At 58.4% G+C, this 15,956-nt stretch overlaps 2 protein-coding genes across 20 annotated transcripts in view; one reads left to right on the top strand and one right to left on the bottom strand.

Annotated features, from left to right (window-relative positions):
* Positions 1-589: 589 nt before the first annotated feature.
* On the top strand, positions 590-4,445 carry MFSD10 (major facilitator superfamily domain containing 10). 17 transcript variants are annotated; one of them, XM_080796577.1, is made up of 13 exons: positions 590-761; positions 1,163-1,348; positions 1,445-1,541; positions 1,784-1,887; positions 2,207-2,365; positions 2,444-2,605; positions 2,816-2,924; positions 3,048-3,159; positions 3,365-3,473; positions 3,578-3,668; positions 3,763-3,810; positions 3,896-3,985; positions 4,086-4,445. In XM_080796577.1, exons 2-13 carry the CDS (start codon positions 1,175-1,177, stop codon positions 4,199-4,201), a joined length of 1,371 nt encoding a protein of 456 aa, XP_080652703.1. In that variant the 5' UTR covers positions 590-761; positions 1,163-1,174; the 3' UTR covers positions 4,202-4,445. The 17 variants fall into 17 exon arrangements, with proteins under 17 accessions (XP_080652703.1, XP_080652691.1, XP_080652701.1 ...); XM_080796565.1 differs by having other exon boundaries at positions 601-690; XM_080796575.1 differs by having other exon boundaries at positions 601-690; positions 3,260-3,473.
* A 668-nt stretch (positions 4,446-5,113) lies between these two features.
* The window catches only part of ADD1 (adducin 1), an 88,838-nt gene continuing 77,995 nt past the window's right edge, over positions 5,114-15,956 (bottom strand). For all 3 annotated transcript variants that reach the window (XM_080796563.1, XM_080796561.1, XM_080796562.1), the window contains exons 13-15: positions 11,650-11,806; positions 9,207-9,305; positions 5,114-6,934 (exon numbers count right to left, since the gene is read on the bottom strand). In XM_080796563.1, coding sequence (XP_080652689.1) covers positions 6,570-6,934; positions 9,207-9,305; positions 11,650-11,806 — 621 coding nt within the window. In that variant the 3' untranslated portion in view covers positions 5,114-6,569. The remainder of the gene's footprint in view (positions 6,935-9,206; positions 9,306-11,649; positions 11,807-15,956) is intronic.

The following is a 15,956-nucleotide window of genomic DNA, read 5'->3' as shown; positions in this document are numbered from 1 at the left end:
AACTCTGCCCGAGACCCAGTCAGGTGCTGAGGCCTCGCTCTAACGTCCCGCGGAGATCACAGGACCGCAGCTCGGGAACACTCCCGCTCTGCCGTCCGAGGCAGGAACCCGCGCGGCCAACCTCTGAGGCGCGGGGGGCGTGCGGGAGAACGGACGGGAGCGGGCGCGTCCTCCGGGGAAGGGGCGCACGGTTTGGTGGGAGCAGACTCCCGGCCTCCGCGAGGCGGACTGCGACGGGGACCGGGTTCGGAATACGGCGCCGGGCTGCACGCGCATGGCCGTGGGGGCCCAGCCGCGTCTCCCGACGCTCCCGTCACCCTGCGGGCAGGGCCGGGGCCTCCGGGGCCAGGCCGGCCGCTGCCGCTCTCGAGGGTCTTCCGCCCCCACCGCCCTGTCCGGGGCCCCGGGACACAGGTGTGTGCGGTCGCAACCGCGGGCCGGAACGTCGGAAACCCAGCCAGCAGCCCCGCAACACTCGACCCCGGGCGCAGCTGCCCCTCCAGACCCGCCCCCCCGACCAGCGCGCGCCGGCCGGAAGAGGAAGCAGCCAGGAGTTCCCACTTCCGGGGCGGGGAGGGGGCGTGGTTGGCGCGCGCCACGCCCCTGGCAGCGAGCCCGGCGGTCCATTCGGCCTCCGTCCATCTGTCGGTGTCTCCGTGTTCGTCCGTCCGCCCCGAGCGCGCGGCCGCGGCAAGTGCACGGCGAGGCTGCTCCCGCGTCCAGTGCGCGCCCCGCTGTCCCAGCCCGGGAGACAAGCCGGGGTGGGGCGGGGTCCCGGGTGCGGGCGAGGCCTGGGGTTCCGGGCGGGCGGGGGCCCGGGGCCGCCCTCCTTCCGGGCCTCAGTTTCCCCGCCCGCTCCGTTCGAGGACGGGGGTGGCTGTGTGGGGTGGGATGGTGCCCGGGGCCTCGATGCCCTCATCCGGCCCCTGGCGACGGTTGGCATCCGTGGCTGCGGTTTCTCTGCGCAACTCCGCACCCTGAGTTTCCCGCCTCCGGGGATCGGGGGAGGGCGCCCGCGAGCGGGGCGGGCAGGCGCTCTCTTTAGGGTGCTTGGTGCCTGTTGGCTGGCCGGACGCCTGGCAGGAGCTGGGGGACTCAGTCTACCCCCGTGTAGGGCTGGGGTACCCAGAGGCGGGCGCATGCAGACCTGCCACCCTCTCAGCCAGGCGGGATCATGGGCTGGGGAGCCGAAGGGAGCTGCACCCCGCGCCCACCCATCCGCCCGCAGACGGCGCAGGAGACGCGCGTGATCACTGTGGTGTTCCTTGGCCTCCTGCTGGACCTTCTGGCCTTCACTCTGCTGCTGCCCCTGCTGCCAGGGCTGCTGGAGAGCCACGGCCGCGCCCACGTAAGACTGCCCCTCGTCCATGTCCAGAGGTGCCCCGACTCCCCCCACCACAGCTGCCCACGCCCCGCACCCTCGTCACACTCCCTTGTCCCCCAGGACCCTCTCTATGGCTCGTGGCAGCGGGGAGTGGACTGGTTTGCCGCGGCGATCAGGATGCCGGCAGAGAAGCGGTACAACAGCGTCCTCTTCGGAGGTAGGCCCACCAGCGCCGCGCTGGGGCCCCTGCAACCCTCTCCGGATGTGTGTCTGCCCAGCCTCCAGTCCATCCCAGCCCTTGTCCCCACCTTCCTGCTTCTGGGCACTGGCCCGCCAGTCTCCAAGCGCAATGTCCGCGGGTGGTCAGGGCACCTCAGCTGGAGGCCCAGGGTGTGGGAGCGCAGGATCCTGATACCGCAGGATCAGACCTTCCGGGAACATAACCTCTGTTTCTTCCAGGTCTCATTGGCTCGGTCTTCTCCTTCCTGCAGTTCCTCTTGGCTCCACTCACGGGGGCGATCTCGGACTGTCTGGGGAGGCGCCTGGTGATGCTGCTGTCCCTGGTACGGGGTTGCCCGAGGCCTGGGAATGTGCGGCTTCTTCTCGCCTGCCCGGCAGCCCTCTGGGGAGAAAGGGGGTTGGCTGTGAGCCCCTCATTGACCCCTGGGTGTGGTGCTTGAGGGAGTGGTGGTCCCGTGGCCCAGCCAGGCTTTCCCCGAGCTGCTCCTGCCACCTATGGGGACCTTGGGAACACAAGTGGCCCTTGGATGCTCCAGAATGGGGCAGGGCCCCAAGGATGTGACCTGGGTTTGTCGGCCCAACTCTGGGCCCCTCGTGGCCTCAGGTGACCATACCCACCCTGTGGGCTCCACCCTGAGGCAGGTAGGTCTGGCCACCTCATACGCAGTGTGGGCTGCCTCGAGGAGTTTCGCGGCCTTCCTGGCCTCCAGGGTGATTGGGGGCATCAGCAAGGGGAACGTCAGCCTCTCCACGGCCATCATAGCTGACCTGGGCTCACCTTCCGCCCGCAGCCGAGGCATGGTGCGTGCAGGTGACAGGGGATGAGCGGCTGGGGATTCCTGGGGTCTTTGTGCCTGGCTCAGGCGGCCTTCTCCCCAGGCAGTCATCGGGGTGGCCTTCTCACTGGGCTTCACCCTGGGCCCCATGCTGGGTGCCTCCCTGCCCACGGAGACAGTACCCTGGCTCGCCCTGCTCTTCGCTGCCTCCGACCTACTGTTCATATTCTGCTTTCTGCCAGAGACCCTGCCCCCAGAGAAGCGGGTAAGGGCGGACCCAGAAAGAGACTACTGAGAGGTCCCAGGGCTGGGGGCTCAGTTTTTGGGTGTGCGGGGAGGCCAGGGGAGGCTGGGCTGTCTTCTCCTGGTGCCCCTGCCCCTAAGGCCCGGCAGGGGGACTAGAGGCCAGGGCAGATTCAGGTCCTGCCCCTCCCCAGCTGCCTGGCAGGCCCCTCCAGTCCTGCCCCCACCCCAGGCACCCTCCATCACCCCTGGGTTCCGAGCTGCTGCAGATCTGCTCAGCCCCGTGGCTCTGCTCCGTTTCTCGGCCGTGGCCCAAGGCCAGGACCCACCAGCTGGAGACAGTAAGGAGCCACCCACCTACCCCCCACCCCGCCCCCATCCTGAGTGAGGGTGGGACAGGTCACTTCCTCCATCAGCCAAGACCTGCCCCCAGCTATCATCAGCCCCTCCCCACTGCTTGCCAGGACTTGAGAGCCTCCGCCGTCTGGGCCTGGTGTACTTCCTCTACCTCTTCCTGTTCTCGGGCCTGGAGTACACACTGAGCTTCCTTGCCCACCAGCGCTTCCAGTTCAGCAGGTAGGGGTGCTGGGTCCCCGAAGGACCTGGCCTGGGAGCATCCTGCCGTCTCCCTGGCCTGACGCCCCAGCTTCACGGCTGCTCCCACCCTGGCCCTAAGGACCGTGTTGAACCAGTTGTCACCCCGGCTCCCTGGCTTGGCCAGCGAAGCAGGGGCGCTCAGCCAGCTGCAGGGCCCGGGTGCTCACCGCTCCCCTGCCCCCAGCCTGCAGCAGGGAAAGATGTTTTTCTTCATCGGCCTCACCATGGCTGCCGTGCAGGGTGCCTACGCACGGAGGATCAGCCCTGGTGGAGAGATTGCAGCTGTGAAGCGGGTACGGGGCTCCCCGGGAAGGCGGGCGTGGGGAGCACCGCTGTGGCCTGAGCCCTGCTGGAAACAGCAGGGGTGGGTCCTTATCTCCACTGTGCCCACCACCAGGCCATCTTGCTGCTCGTGCCGGCCTTCCTCCTCATTGGCTGGGGGCTCACACTGCCTGTGCTGGGCTTGGGGCTGCTGCTGTACTCCTTTGGTGAGTGGGCCTTCCCCGGACCGGGGCTCCTGGGTCACAGCCCCCCTGGTGTCTCCTGTGGGCTGACCTCAACCTCCCTGGTGTCTCCCACCAGCTGCCGCAGTCGTGGTGCCCTGCCTGTCCTCTGTGGTTGCCAACTATGGTGAGAAGCCCTTCCGTCGCCAGAGACCCCCGGCTGGGAGGAGGCCCGCGGGCACCTGATGGCCTCCTCCCCATCTCCCCCACAGGCTCACCCGGGCAGAAAGGCACGATCATGGGCACCCTAAGGAGCCTGGGCGCCCTGGCCAGGGCAGTGGGACCTATGGTGGCTGCCTCAGGTGAGCGCACAGGGCCAGGGCCACGCTGCTGCCATCCTGGGGCCAAGGGGCGGCAGGGCCAGGGTGGGCCCGCGTTCCCACTCAGGTTCTCTCTCCACAGCGTACTGGCTGGCGGGGGCCCAGGTCTGCTTTACTGTGTGTTCCAGCCTCTTCCTGCTCCCCTTCCTGCTCCTGTGGAATCTGAGGCCTCCAGCCCACGCTCTCAAGGCCGAGTAGCTGAGCCAGCCCTGCCCTGTGCTGGGGCAGAGGAGGCCTGGGCCAGGGACCTCCCTCCCCCTGGGCCCAACCCAGGACAGCCCAGGGCCTGCAGCCCCGGAGAGCCCGACACCCTCCTGGCTCCTCCCTAGGGGTTGCTGGCCCCCTGCGAGCGTGACTCCAAAACCTTCCAGGCTTTCTCTTGGCCTTTCAGCAGCACAGTGTCAGCCAGGCCTCTGAATGTCAAAATAAAGCAGCTGTTTCAGATCCCCTGCCTTTCTCCGATACCCGCACTGCCTCGCCAGCCCCACCCCCAAGAGCCCCAGGCACCAGAACAGCAACTTAAACTGAAGGCCCTTAGAGCTCCATGGAGAAGTGTCCCAGGCTCTTCCCGAGTCAGCTGCCATTCTGCACGAGGCTGAGGACAGAACGTGGAACACAGGGCCCTCCAAGCCTGGGCTCAGCACACGCTGGGCAATATTGGAATGCACCCTGAACCCTGGCAGAGCAGGGAGGCTGGGCCCCCTGTGCCGGGCTCTCCCCATCACGTGTTCTGCCCTGGCCTGTGGCTACAGGATCCTCCCCAGTGCAAAGCAAGTGTTTGATCCAGAATTAAACACTGGGCGGGGAGGGGGGGTGCCTGGGGGGCTCCGTCGCTTTATTTCAGCTCAGGTCATGATCTCAGGGTTATGGGATCTGCCCCTTTTGTGGGGCTCTGCGCTCGGGTGGTGGGGGGATTGGAGGGGTCTGCTGGAGATTCTCTTCCTCTGCCTCTCTTCCTCACACACCCACACTGTCTCTCTCTCTTGAATAAATATGGAAAAAAAAAAAAAACAAAACAAAACACTTGAGGCTCTCTTTTTGGGACTCGAGACAAGTCCTATCTTAAAGGAGCAAAGGAAAGCAATTAAATGCAAAATTGCTCCCCAAGTTTAGACAAGGAAACTGCTTAAAGAATTTTATTTGTGAGTAAAACATGTTACAGTGAAGGACGCAAGACCCATCCTCCCAAGCCTGTGTCCATATACACGACTAAACTTCATGTGATACAAAGAGTTAAAATAAACTACAAAAGTAAAATGGAAGTCATTGCATATGTGGGACAAAAGAAGGGCCAGAGTCCATGTTTAACTGAGGGACAAGGTCAGGGTGGGGAACCTGGACACCACCGAGGCAACAAAACCATACCCCAGAGAAAGCAAGTCTCCGGAAAGCTCAAAGCAGCGGGTGGCGCCATGCAGCCAGTCTCAGGTCCTGCTTGGGGTCAGGAGAGAGAGACCCCAGCCCACTTCTAGGGAGGTGATGAGCCGGCACCTAGCCAGGCCTATGCCAGGGAGCCCCCAGAATGAGCCCCCACTAGTGTCTGAGCAGCTGCACAAGATTTTTCAGGAATCTCAAGTGAAAATTTATGATGTCCCATGAGGAGAGGCAGGCCTGGCTCCACAAATGACTACTGTGAAAAGCTGGGGAAGGACCACTGAATCCCCTTCTACCTTGAGCGACCTTTTACCAAAACCAGGGAATCCTTCAGACTGAGTTAAAGTAAGAGGCACTCCCTTCCCGGTTCCCGAATCTCCCGTGCAGGAAGTAAGCAGCGTTCTACGGCACTCCGCAGCAGGACCGAGGGGGAAACTAAGCCAAGAGCGGCCCCTTCATGTTCATGGTCAAAAATGGAGGCTGAATTGCAAACCTGCTGAAAGAAAGTTCTAGAAAGGACTCTTCTCACTCTTCATGTCTCTTCTCTAGGATAGGAATCTGGAGACCCCAGTAAGAAAGTGGAGGCCGCTGAACCCCATTTCTGGCCTCAGGGCCATCGGACATGCACAGGGCGCATGGGGTGTACGCAGGCCCCTTTGCTGCAGGGTCCCAGACTCAAAGGCCGTCAGGGTGCCTGGAGCCACTAGTGGGCTCAGCAGTGCTTCTACAGGGCTGAAGCTCTGTAGCTATGACCCATGGAGCAAGAAACGCCAGCAGGAAGCTCCAAGTCTGACCCAGTCACCTGAGACGTGGGGGTGAAGGGAAGCCTAGCAGACACACAGCATGGGGACTGCACCACAGAAGGAGAGGGAGGGAAGGCCAGAGCCGCCAGGGCCTCCAGCTGTCCAGCCAGAACCAGGACGTCCAGGCCCAGGGGAGTGCACGCCGTGGGGTGCTGGCCCAGGCAGGGCGGACAGAAGTCAAGGGGCCGCAGAGACATGGCTCCCCCCCCCACCCCCAGGCAAAGGCCCGCTGCACGCGCACACAAGGTTAGCACCGGTCTACATAGGGATTTAGTCACACTGTGAGGAGAGCTCTAGCTACGTGGAGGGATGGGCTTTTTGCATTCCATGACACAAGACAGGACACGATGGGGGCAGTCTGGTGGCATCGGTGTGTGCGGGACGGGCCTTCAGGAGTCACTCCTCTTCTTGCTCTTCTTCAGAAAGGAGGGGGTGCGGAATTTCTTCTTCTTCTTAGAAGGGGACTTGCCGGGAGACCCATCGCTGCCAGGGTCCACGGCAGCCGCCTCCTCGGCAGCTGGGGAGGTGGCCTCTTCTGCCACCTGGGCGGAGACTGGCTCGGGGCTGGCCGCCACAGGGGACCTGGTGGGGCTGGGAGGCTCGTGGGCTTCACAGAGCCCCTCCTCCTCCTCCTCCTCCTCCAATGTGGGGAAGCCGAGCGCTTCTGAAGGCTCATCAGGGGACAGGTCGGGGAGAGTCGGCTTAAAGGTGGCAGCTTCGCTGTCCTCTCCAGAGGTGGGCTCCTGCGGCAGGTCTGGTGGGCAGGGGTGAGAGACAGGGCTGAAGGGCAGCCATGGGACCTGGGTGGGGCACCCCGAGAGAGGCAGTGCCCTGCACCATGACGGCCGCGGGGCTGGGCTCTAGGGGCTTTTACTGACATGACAAGAAACCCTAAATCAGGTCTACTCTACTTCAAGGCTCACAGTACAAAACGGAGACGTAACCTCAGTGGCGGGGGAGGGGGGGCGTTCTCAGCTCCTCCTCGTGGACAGTGTGCAGACAGACCCAGGCATTCAGACACGGTCCTGGGACCTCAGGCCCCAGTCAGAGAGCTGGACAAGCCAGCGGCACTGCACTAGGATGTTGTTCTGTGTTTAACACTCGGAAAGGAGTCTATTCTAGAACCCTAAGGGCATGTATTAGTAGTCCTGAAATTAGGCCTAAATTTGGGTCCACAAACCTGGTCTCCCCCAAGAAGAAAACCATGGAAAACTCCATGGTTAACCATGGTTAACTCCCAGACCCCGTGTGCACTGTGTCAACATCAAACAAAATAAAGCCACTGGAGGCTGGAGAATGAAATAACAGAGGGGAACTGTAAGGTGAGGCACAGGGACAAAAACCAGGCCAGCTTCAGCATTCAAACACGGGAACTCAAGGTACAAGGGAACATGAAAGGGTAAAAGGTAACTCGCAGTGAAGTCACAGGCCAAGGGCAGGTTTCCAGGAAAGTTCCCATCACCAGATCTCTACAGAGACTCTGACCAGGGGGGAAACCAGTTTTGTAGATTTTTATAACATCCGACAGAGTTATAAGCGATTGGCTGCTGAGGCAAAACTAAACTTAGTATGGAGACACCAAGCCGCAGGCCGGGCCAGGGGGACCCGGCCAGCACTGAGCACAGGGGAGGAGCGGCTGCAGGAGGCTCTGGGCCACAAACACTTTAGCGCTCCGGCTCTGGGAGGCTGGGGCCACCCCAGCCTTCCCCTGAGCCACCTGCTGTCCCGGGACAGTTCAATGTCCTTACTTAGGGGGACAGGAGGAAGTTGGCATGCAGAGGTGGCCTGTGGGTGCCTCAGGGAACTTGACCATGTGACCAAATGCCACATGAAAAACAGAGCACCAGAGAGAGCTCTCCTGTCCCACCCCCCAATTATGCTTAAGCGCTTGGCTTAAGCCCAGATCCCAATAAAAGCGACCCGCATGCAGCACGAGGCACACCCACCTGCCTGAACCTAGTCTGCATGTGTGTCTGATCCCACCGGGCAAGCACAGGCTCGGCAGGGCCACGTGACCGCCCTGGAACTCCTGAGGCCACAGGGCCTGGAGCAGCACCGCCTCGGTCCCCGGGAGCCCCCAGGGCAGGCTGCCACTACCCAGCTCTCCGGCGACCGAGCCTCTGCCAAGATGCCACTGCCTGGGAGGGGGAACTGGGTACGAAGGTGGGGGGGCTCTGTTTTTACTTTGAATAAACAGAAAACAGAACTCACTAAGCAACAAAGCAGCAGGAGAGTGAGGCAAAGCACAGGGAGCGCGGGCTGAGCAGCAGGCCAGACGCGGGCGGTACTTACTACGGTAAGAGGTATTCTTTAGCACATCCGCCTCCTGCTTGTAACGCAGCCGCAGAAGAGAAAAGCACAGGGAGAGAATCTAGGCATTCAGTCACAGCCACTGGGTTACAGGAGGAGAACGGCTAAGCCATTCTTGTGGACAAACAGTGGGGAGGAAGGCGAGCCACACGCTCCCCACAGGCACGGGAAGCACAACACGGAAGACCGAGGGACAGACACGCAGGCCACACACCACAGACACACAGTGGGTGGTCTGAGAGGCCAGTGGAGGCCAGCACGCTGCACGGACTGATTACTACAGCAGGTCACACGTGGTCCTGCAGCCCAGACACAATGGAAGACATTTCCAGAGGGGTGATCTGGACACAGTACGGCTTGAGAAATGCGTAAGCAGTGGGCAAAATGGACATCATAAACGAAGGTCTGATCCCCTAAGTCTAGCTTCCCACCTTGTCCTGACGTCTCACTACCAAATCTGCTGCCTCGAGGGACCCAGGAGAGAGCCAAACCAGGAGGAGCAAGGGAGACAGGACCCAGTTCAGAACCATGTGTTGTGCTGGTTTCCACGCACACTTGCTTCTTCACCACTGTCCGTTCAACTACTGACACCCGGGCGCTCTCCCTCACTGGACAGGACATGAAATTGGCCTCTCGTGGCAGACACCAGATCACAGGAGGCCATGCACCCTCCCACGGCGGGACAGCCACACACTCGCATCCACCCGAGAGCTCACCTTCCTCAAGCTTGACGGGGGTGCTGGGGGGGGTGTGGGGGGCAGCAGGAGCTTCTGGAGGACTCTTTTCTTTCTGTTCTCTGGCCTCATCCAGATTCTCTGCAGACGGACAGAAAGTGAGAAGCACACAGTAAAGAACGTCAGACATCATGAGCCTTCACCCTCCTCAAAGGCAGCCAGGCCCTCTTGCCCTGTCCATCCAGCTGCCTCGAGGCGGAATATTCTCATTCTCGGGGGCATCCAAAAAACTAGGAGGGCTCATGGCCACACTGTCTTCATCTCTCCAAGGGGACAAAGAAGACTGACTGTGACTGGGGTGTGGATCTGAATCTCAAAGATTCAAGCAACTCCAGATAAAAAATAGATTTCCACTTATTCCAGAGAGAATCTGCCAGAGCTGACATTGTGACACACAGTGACTGGTGACCCCCAGTGTGTCTGCACCTGTGCTCCAGTGAGGAGCCTCTTCCCATGGCTAAGCCAGGAGCCCGAGGCCCCAGGCACCCTCACCCTACCCGCCACCCCAACGGATGTCACATGAGCACTGCATTGGTTTTCATTTTTTTTATCCAAGGATTTTCTACCAATAATTTAAACCTGGCAATTATATTTAAACTTTCTGAAGTAAAATATGCTGAAGAGGACCAGAGGGAAAACTGCAGGTACAAGGATCCAGGATCCAGAAAAATCCCAGTCTACTTCTCATTTAGGGAAAAATACATACCAATGTTATCCTAATTCCTTAAATCTCTTTCTCTCATTTGAACTTTTTATATTAACAGCTTGACATCACTAAGTCTCATATTTTGAACATGCGGCTATCATCGGCAGGGCCTTTGATCTCTAGAGATGCCAACCTACTTTCCTGAAGCCACATGTCTGTGAACAAAGGTCTTTCCATCTCCCAGGAGCTCCCTCAACCAGGAAAGGTGCCCAAGCCCCAAGGCTTTCTTCCTTCCTCCTGCGGGAAGTGCTGCCATGTGGCACCCCCTGGGCCAAGGGCCAGCACTGGGCAGGGGTCTCCTGGCAGTGTCCCCCAGGTCAGTGCTCCCATGGCAGACAGCTCAATGGTCACAGAGCACGGTCACAGACACCCCATCCGCTCAACGGCTGAAACACCCCTCACAGAGCCTCACGTGCAAGGAAACCCGTGTGCCTTGTGGCTTCACTCAAACAACGTTTTCCTGTAACCCAGATCTCCCAAACATCGGAAGGGCCCAAAGGGCAGACACACATGTGCACTCTGGAATAGGGTTCGCCCACAGGACCAGGAGCTCGGGCCCACACGCCACCCCGGGGCAGGGCCGATGGCAGCAGCGTGGACAAAGTTCTCAATGGGGCTGCGCGCACCGTCCAAGCACGACGATCAGAAGCAAAGCTCGGCGCCAGGGGCAGACTGGTCTCACTCCGCTTTGATGCGCACTAAGTCTTAACCCCAGCACACAGTGACCAGAGTGTGACGGCAGTGATGCTGCAACACACTAAAAACCACTCAGCAACCCTTCCGTGTGCAACCCAACTCCAATAGCATCTATATAATGCGGTAGTTGGTCTACAAGACCAAAAAAAGCCTAAATTGGAGCAAATCAGAGGTTATCTGAGGAGCGATACATAACTCCCTGGACAATTCCCCGTGGACCCAGGGCCACAAACACCATGGGACTTCCATCCCACAGGCTGATTCCTAGGGACAAGCTGGGAAAGACGTGTGGTCCCTGCTCAGGAGGCTTTAGTACAAAGACCAGGGTTGGAACTTACGGCCCTGAGGACGCAACATGAGCCTCCTGGATGGGGATGTCTGTGCCCAGACATTCCTGGTAACCAACCAAGGCTGCTCAGGGAAAGGGAGCCTTCACGGCAGAGGCGGGAGAGGCTGGATTCTCGAGTTAGTCCTCCAAATTCTTGGGCCTACTTTTCAAAACCTAGAGTTTGAAACCACCTGCTCCATGAGATTCTGGCTCTCCCTCACAGATTCTCATTGTTGCAAAATAGTCTCATTGTGTTTTAGTTACCAAGAGAAACAACGGCTGCACCAGCAGGGGCCACAACTCCTCCCTCAGTCTGGGCAGGGGCCAGAGGAGTCAACATGCTCGCACATGGGCCTGCGACCACACCCTGCCCAGGGAGACCCTCTGGATTTGTGCAGAAAGACAGCAGCCCGGCTCTTGGACACAGTCTCCCACAGAGCCGGGCTGCACCTCCCTCCTAAGCAGGCTGTTCCCAAGTGCGTTTCCCCTTCTAATCCCTCAGAACTAGGTAATGTATAAGGAATAACATTCTGGTCTTAACCCCAAACACAAGGCTGATCTTCCAAGCAAGCGACGGTCCTTATCACCCCCCATCAACGCCTGGGCACAAAGGAGCTCGCAGAGCACTTTCTCTCTCTCTTTGGGCACCATGCATGCGGAGCGGACCAGCGTGCCCAGGACCCGTGCACACTCACCTTCAGGGCCCTTCTGCTTCCGCTCCACCTCCCGGCGGTACTCCTCCAGCTCTCTGTCAGTAAGCGTGTTGAAGGGGTTGGGGCCCGTGGTGCTCACGATGACATGGGGCTGGTACTCCTTCTCAATGATGGCCTTGGAGGCTGTCACCAGCTCCCCCTGCAGACAAAGAGGCCCAGTCTGCAGGAGCCCTTCCCCACGGGGACTCTCCCCCCTTGGGGCAAGGCTGCAGGCAGGGCGGGTTGGGTGGATTTCCTGGGACACACAAACAACCCTGAGACTTGGCCTGGGCCTCACCCTGGGCCCTGAGGCTGAGGCTGAGGCCAAGCTGCAGCCTCCAGTAGTCAGAGACAGAGAAACACAATTTTGAAGGTACAGCTACGAAACAAAAGTAACAGGAGGGAAAAATCCTCGGAAAGTCCAGCCTTCAGGTGCAACGGAGAGCACAGAGCACCTGGGGGAGAATGCTGTCTCCTTCCTGGCAGGGATGGAAGAGCCAACTCTTTACATCAACTGCCCTCCTGACATCAGGAAACACCCAGGATTCCAAGTCAGGGAAGGTATACTCGGATACTGGCTTCCTTTCTAAGTTCACAGACTAAATTTTGTTCTTTTAATCATGTGTTTCATTTATAACTAGCTCCTGGAACCTATCCCCAAACACCGAGAAATTTTTTAAGAAGTCCCAAAATACCAGTATTTGAGGAATTTGGAAAAGCAAGAATGTGTAGGAAAGAAAGAGAAAAAGCAAGCAAGCAGAGCAGAGGTGGCTAGCAGTCAGTGCCCAGTTTGCAAAGGGAGGCAGCCCCATGCTGGGCAACCCTGGGGTGGGGAGGCAGGCCTGGAGGGAGGGAGCCGGCGGGGGGAGGCATCTCTGGGGCGTGTGAAATGATGTCCAGCCTCAGCCTCCACTCACCTGTCCCAGCACAGCTCTGTGCCCACCGCCCAGCTTGGCTGGCCCCCAAATGGCCTGGGTTCATGTTCTGAGAAAGTTAACCAGAACACACGCACATGCCCATTACTTAACAGGAGCTTCCCAAAACAACCCATGATAGCAGAATTCAAAATTCTGATGTTAGCCCTGGTCTGTCCATACTCTCCTCAGTAAGGCACAACACCAGTGAGAGACTGTGCCCGAGCAATGTGCATGAGAGACAGGGCCAGACTGAGTGCTGGGGAAAGGCAGCTCACCTGGGCCACCTTCTGCCCTGGCCAAGGCTGGGGGACCTGGGCTGAGGGGTTGCTGTCCACCGAACTGGGTAGAGAGAATCCAGAGGACTCCATGACCGATCAGGGACGCAGGGCCGGGGAAGAGAAGTAAAGGACCTGCTGGAATTGGCCACATTTGCTCAGAGAGCCTCCAGATTCAAGCTGACCAAGATGGTCAAAGGGAGTCCTCTTTCTGACCAACGCTGACCCAAGTTCAAGTGCCCTTTCACTCAGAAGCAGCCCTATCTCTCCAGGACAGAGGACTGAACCCCTGCCCGCCGCTCACCACTCCTGGATGCCTGTTCCTGCGCACAGGCCCCGGGTCTGTTTCCTTGAGATGAGCCTGCAGGGCCGACAACAGCCAAGGCCTGACTGCGTGGTTCCCTAAATCTATGGCAACGTACGCCCTGCACTTATGCCCTGCCATCACGGTCGAAAAAATGAGGAGGTGACATGAGGTTTGACAGAAATGTTTCAATTTACTTCAATCAAAAGTTCAAATCAAGGGATGAATAAAATATCAAGATCCACCTGCCACAGAGGCATCCATGCACCAGGAGGCCCTGCCCGCCCTGAGAGCCCTGACCCTCGAGGCGCAGCACGGTTGGTTCCAACCTCTGCCAGCCAGGCCTCCCTCCTCCAAATTCCTCAGCCAGCAGCCAACAGCTGCCAAGACCCAGACTCTGAACAGACTGGGGGACAGAGGGAGCCTGTTATCTGGGGGAAGAAAACAGAGCAAGTCTTGGGATGCAGAGGGAAACAGGTCCCCCATGCAGCAGCCTGTACTGAGAAACTAAGGTGGGACATGACTGCTCTCACCAGCAGGCCGGGGGGAGGCTCGTGCAGCGCCCCTCACTTCCAGCCACAAAACAGGGGCTCCCAGCAGACCAGATGTCCAGGCACTGCTTCTGCACCTGACTGCGGCAGCTAGCAAGCTACACAAACACAGCTAGTGACCCTATCTCTCTGAGCATCAGGCTTTCATCCATAAAACCCACTCAGGTTTGAATTCACATTCTTAGTGCCGGGCCACACACTTCTGAGTGCTCAATACCAAATGCATCATGTAAGTCTGTGAGGTGGGCCCAGGCCCCTCGTGTTCTACCACGCAGCACAAAATGTGGGAGGGCCACAGCCCACACACACAGAGATACACAAAGAACAGGGGCTCACAGTACCCAGACCCAGCAACAGCTCTTGGCCATGCTGGGCAGACTTCAGCATAAACTTGTCCACCCTAACCTCTAACAGCTCCATTCACCAGTAATGAAGTCCAAAAAGTGCCCAAAAGCCCCAGGCTACAGCTGGCAGGCACAGCGCTAGAGCCAAGAGAGCCTTCGGCTGTGCTCAGGATTCCTTTTAGAACCAGAGCATCAGGGTGTGGCTGACAGTTCACAGCTCCTTGTTCCATCAGAAGACAACATGCTCTGAGTGAACGGCCATCACCAGGAAGGGAGAGACAGAAGCAAAGGAAAATCCTTCCCCAAAGCTCCAACCTTCCTAAGTCCCAAACACACATTCCTCAGATTCTCAAATGGAAAACAAGTGTCTACACACCCACCTCACCGGAAAGAAGACATTTTTAGGATGTTTAACAAAGTCCTTTTCACTGGTTCAAAGAGAAATTCACGTTGCCAGCCAGCAGCACCCATCTTGCAAAAGGAGCAATACGGTCTGCATTTTGAGCCCCACACAAAGGCTGTGGGGACAACTCTGGTCAAGGGCACAGGTGGAATCATATTCTCAACATAGAAATGAAATATGCTTAGTCAGTGGGAAAAAGACCAAGGTGCAAGTGTGAGCAGCAGGAGGGTGATGGAGAAAACGCAAGCTGAATCAAGGATCCCGGCGTGGGGACACCAGCATCTCAGCTGGGCTGGGCACACTCTCCTGGGCTAACTCCAGCCGGTGCACGGCTCACGCAGCGCGGTGCTCAGACGGTGGAGAGGACACCAGGAGCGCCCGGAACTCCGTTCCCACCGACTCTGACTTCCTGGCCCGGGGTGATCCCCATCTATGCTTCATGAAACATAGGAGACGGGGCACACACCCATGTCTGACACTGCTGGGGCAAATCCAGAACAGGGGCTGAGGAACTGGCCCAAGAGCCTCATCTCAGTACCGCCTGCCTTCCAGCGAGCCCTGGCAGTGTGCCAGCAGAGACCACTATGTGCGATGCCACGCCTGAGGGACTGCAAGCAAGGACTGTTCCAACCAGCTCTGCCCATGGGGCCACAGGGTGGCAGCCACGGGTGGATGCCGCACAGGAAGCCCTGGGGCTCATGGACTCAGCACACCTTCACACATCTGAGAAAAAAAATGAGGAACTCACAAGATCATAAAAGCTTCAAGCCCAAAGTACTGAGATGCAAAACAAGTACGTCTTTCTCCTTTACTCTGAGGAGTTCCTCCAAGAATGGCAGCTGGGAGTACATTCTAAACGGTAAGAAATGGTATGCATGGAATGAACACGTAGGTATGCAAAATAGTGTTATTGGTGGGGATTCCACACAGGGACATATAGCCTTTGGTACAGATCTGCTTCTTCCTGGCATCTGGAACATCACTAATGTGATAGTTGCATCTCAATGGAGGTGTATGAGTTGAAAGAGACATACCCCCAAATGTCCTTTGAATGCAGGGTGAATGTGACTACGGCTTGAAACGCGCAGGCAGCCGCAGTCCACCCCAGCCCAAGTAGTGCAGCCTGAATGCTCATGGAAGGTCTCCCTCCACCATGTCAGACACATACATGGAAGACAACTCTGGGCTTCAAATGTCCACACCTTCTTCCCCATGAAACACTTTTAAAAATTATCCAGAATTTTTTTAAGGGGAAAACAAAATCAATTTCAGCAACAATAAAAACTGTCTGACCAGTGTCCCCATCCTCTGAAATGATGTCTTTCAATCATACAACCTCCAGTTGCCATGTTCACAGCACGTGCTGAACAAGCAAAGGTAGAAGCTGCACAGGAGAGCCACCACTGCCCACGGTCTACCCACACTGAGCCTCTTGCAATCGGCCTCTTATAAAAAGGCAAACTAAAAACCAAAAGCATGCACTAACCAAAGTCCACGTGCAGAAACTTGGGAAAAT

Source organism: Martes martes (genome assembly GCF_963455335.1).
Source record: "Martes martes genome assembly, chromosome: 2".
Lineage (NCBI taxonomy): Eukaryota > Metazoa > Chordata > Mammalia > Carnivora > Mustelidae > Martes > Martes martes.
Note: the sequence above shows the minus strand (reverse complement) of the source record. Positions and strands in the feature narration are given on the sequence as shown.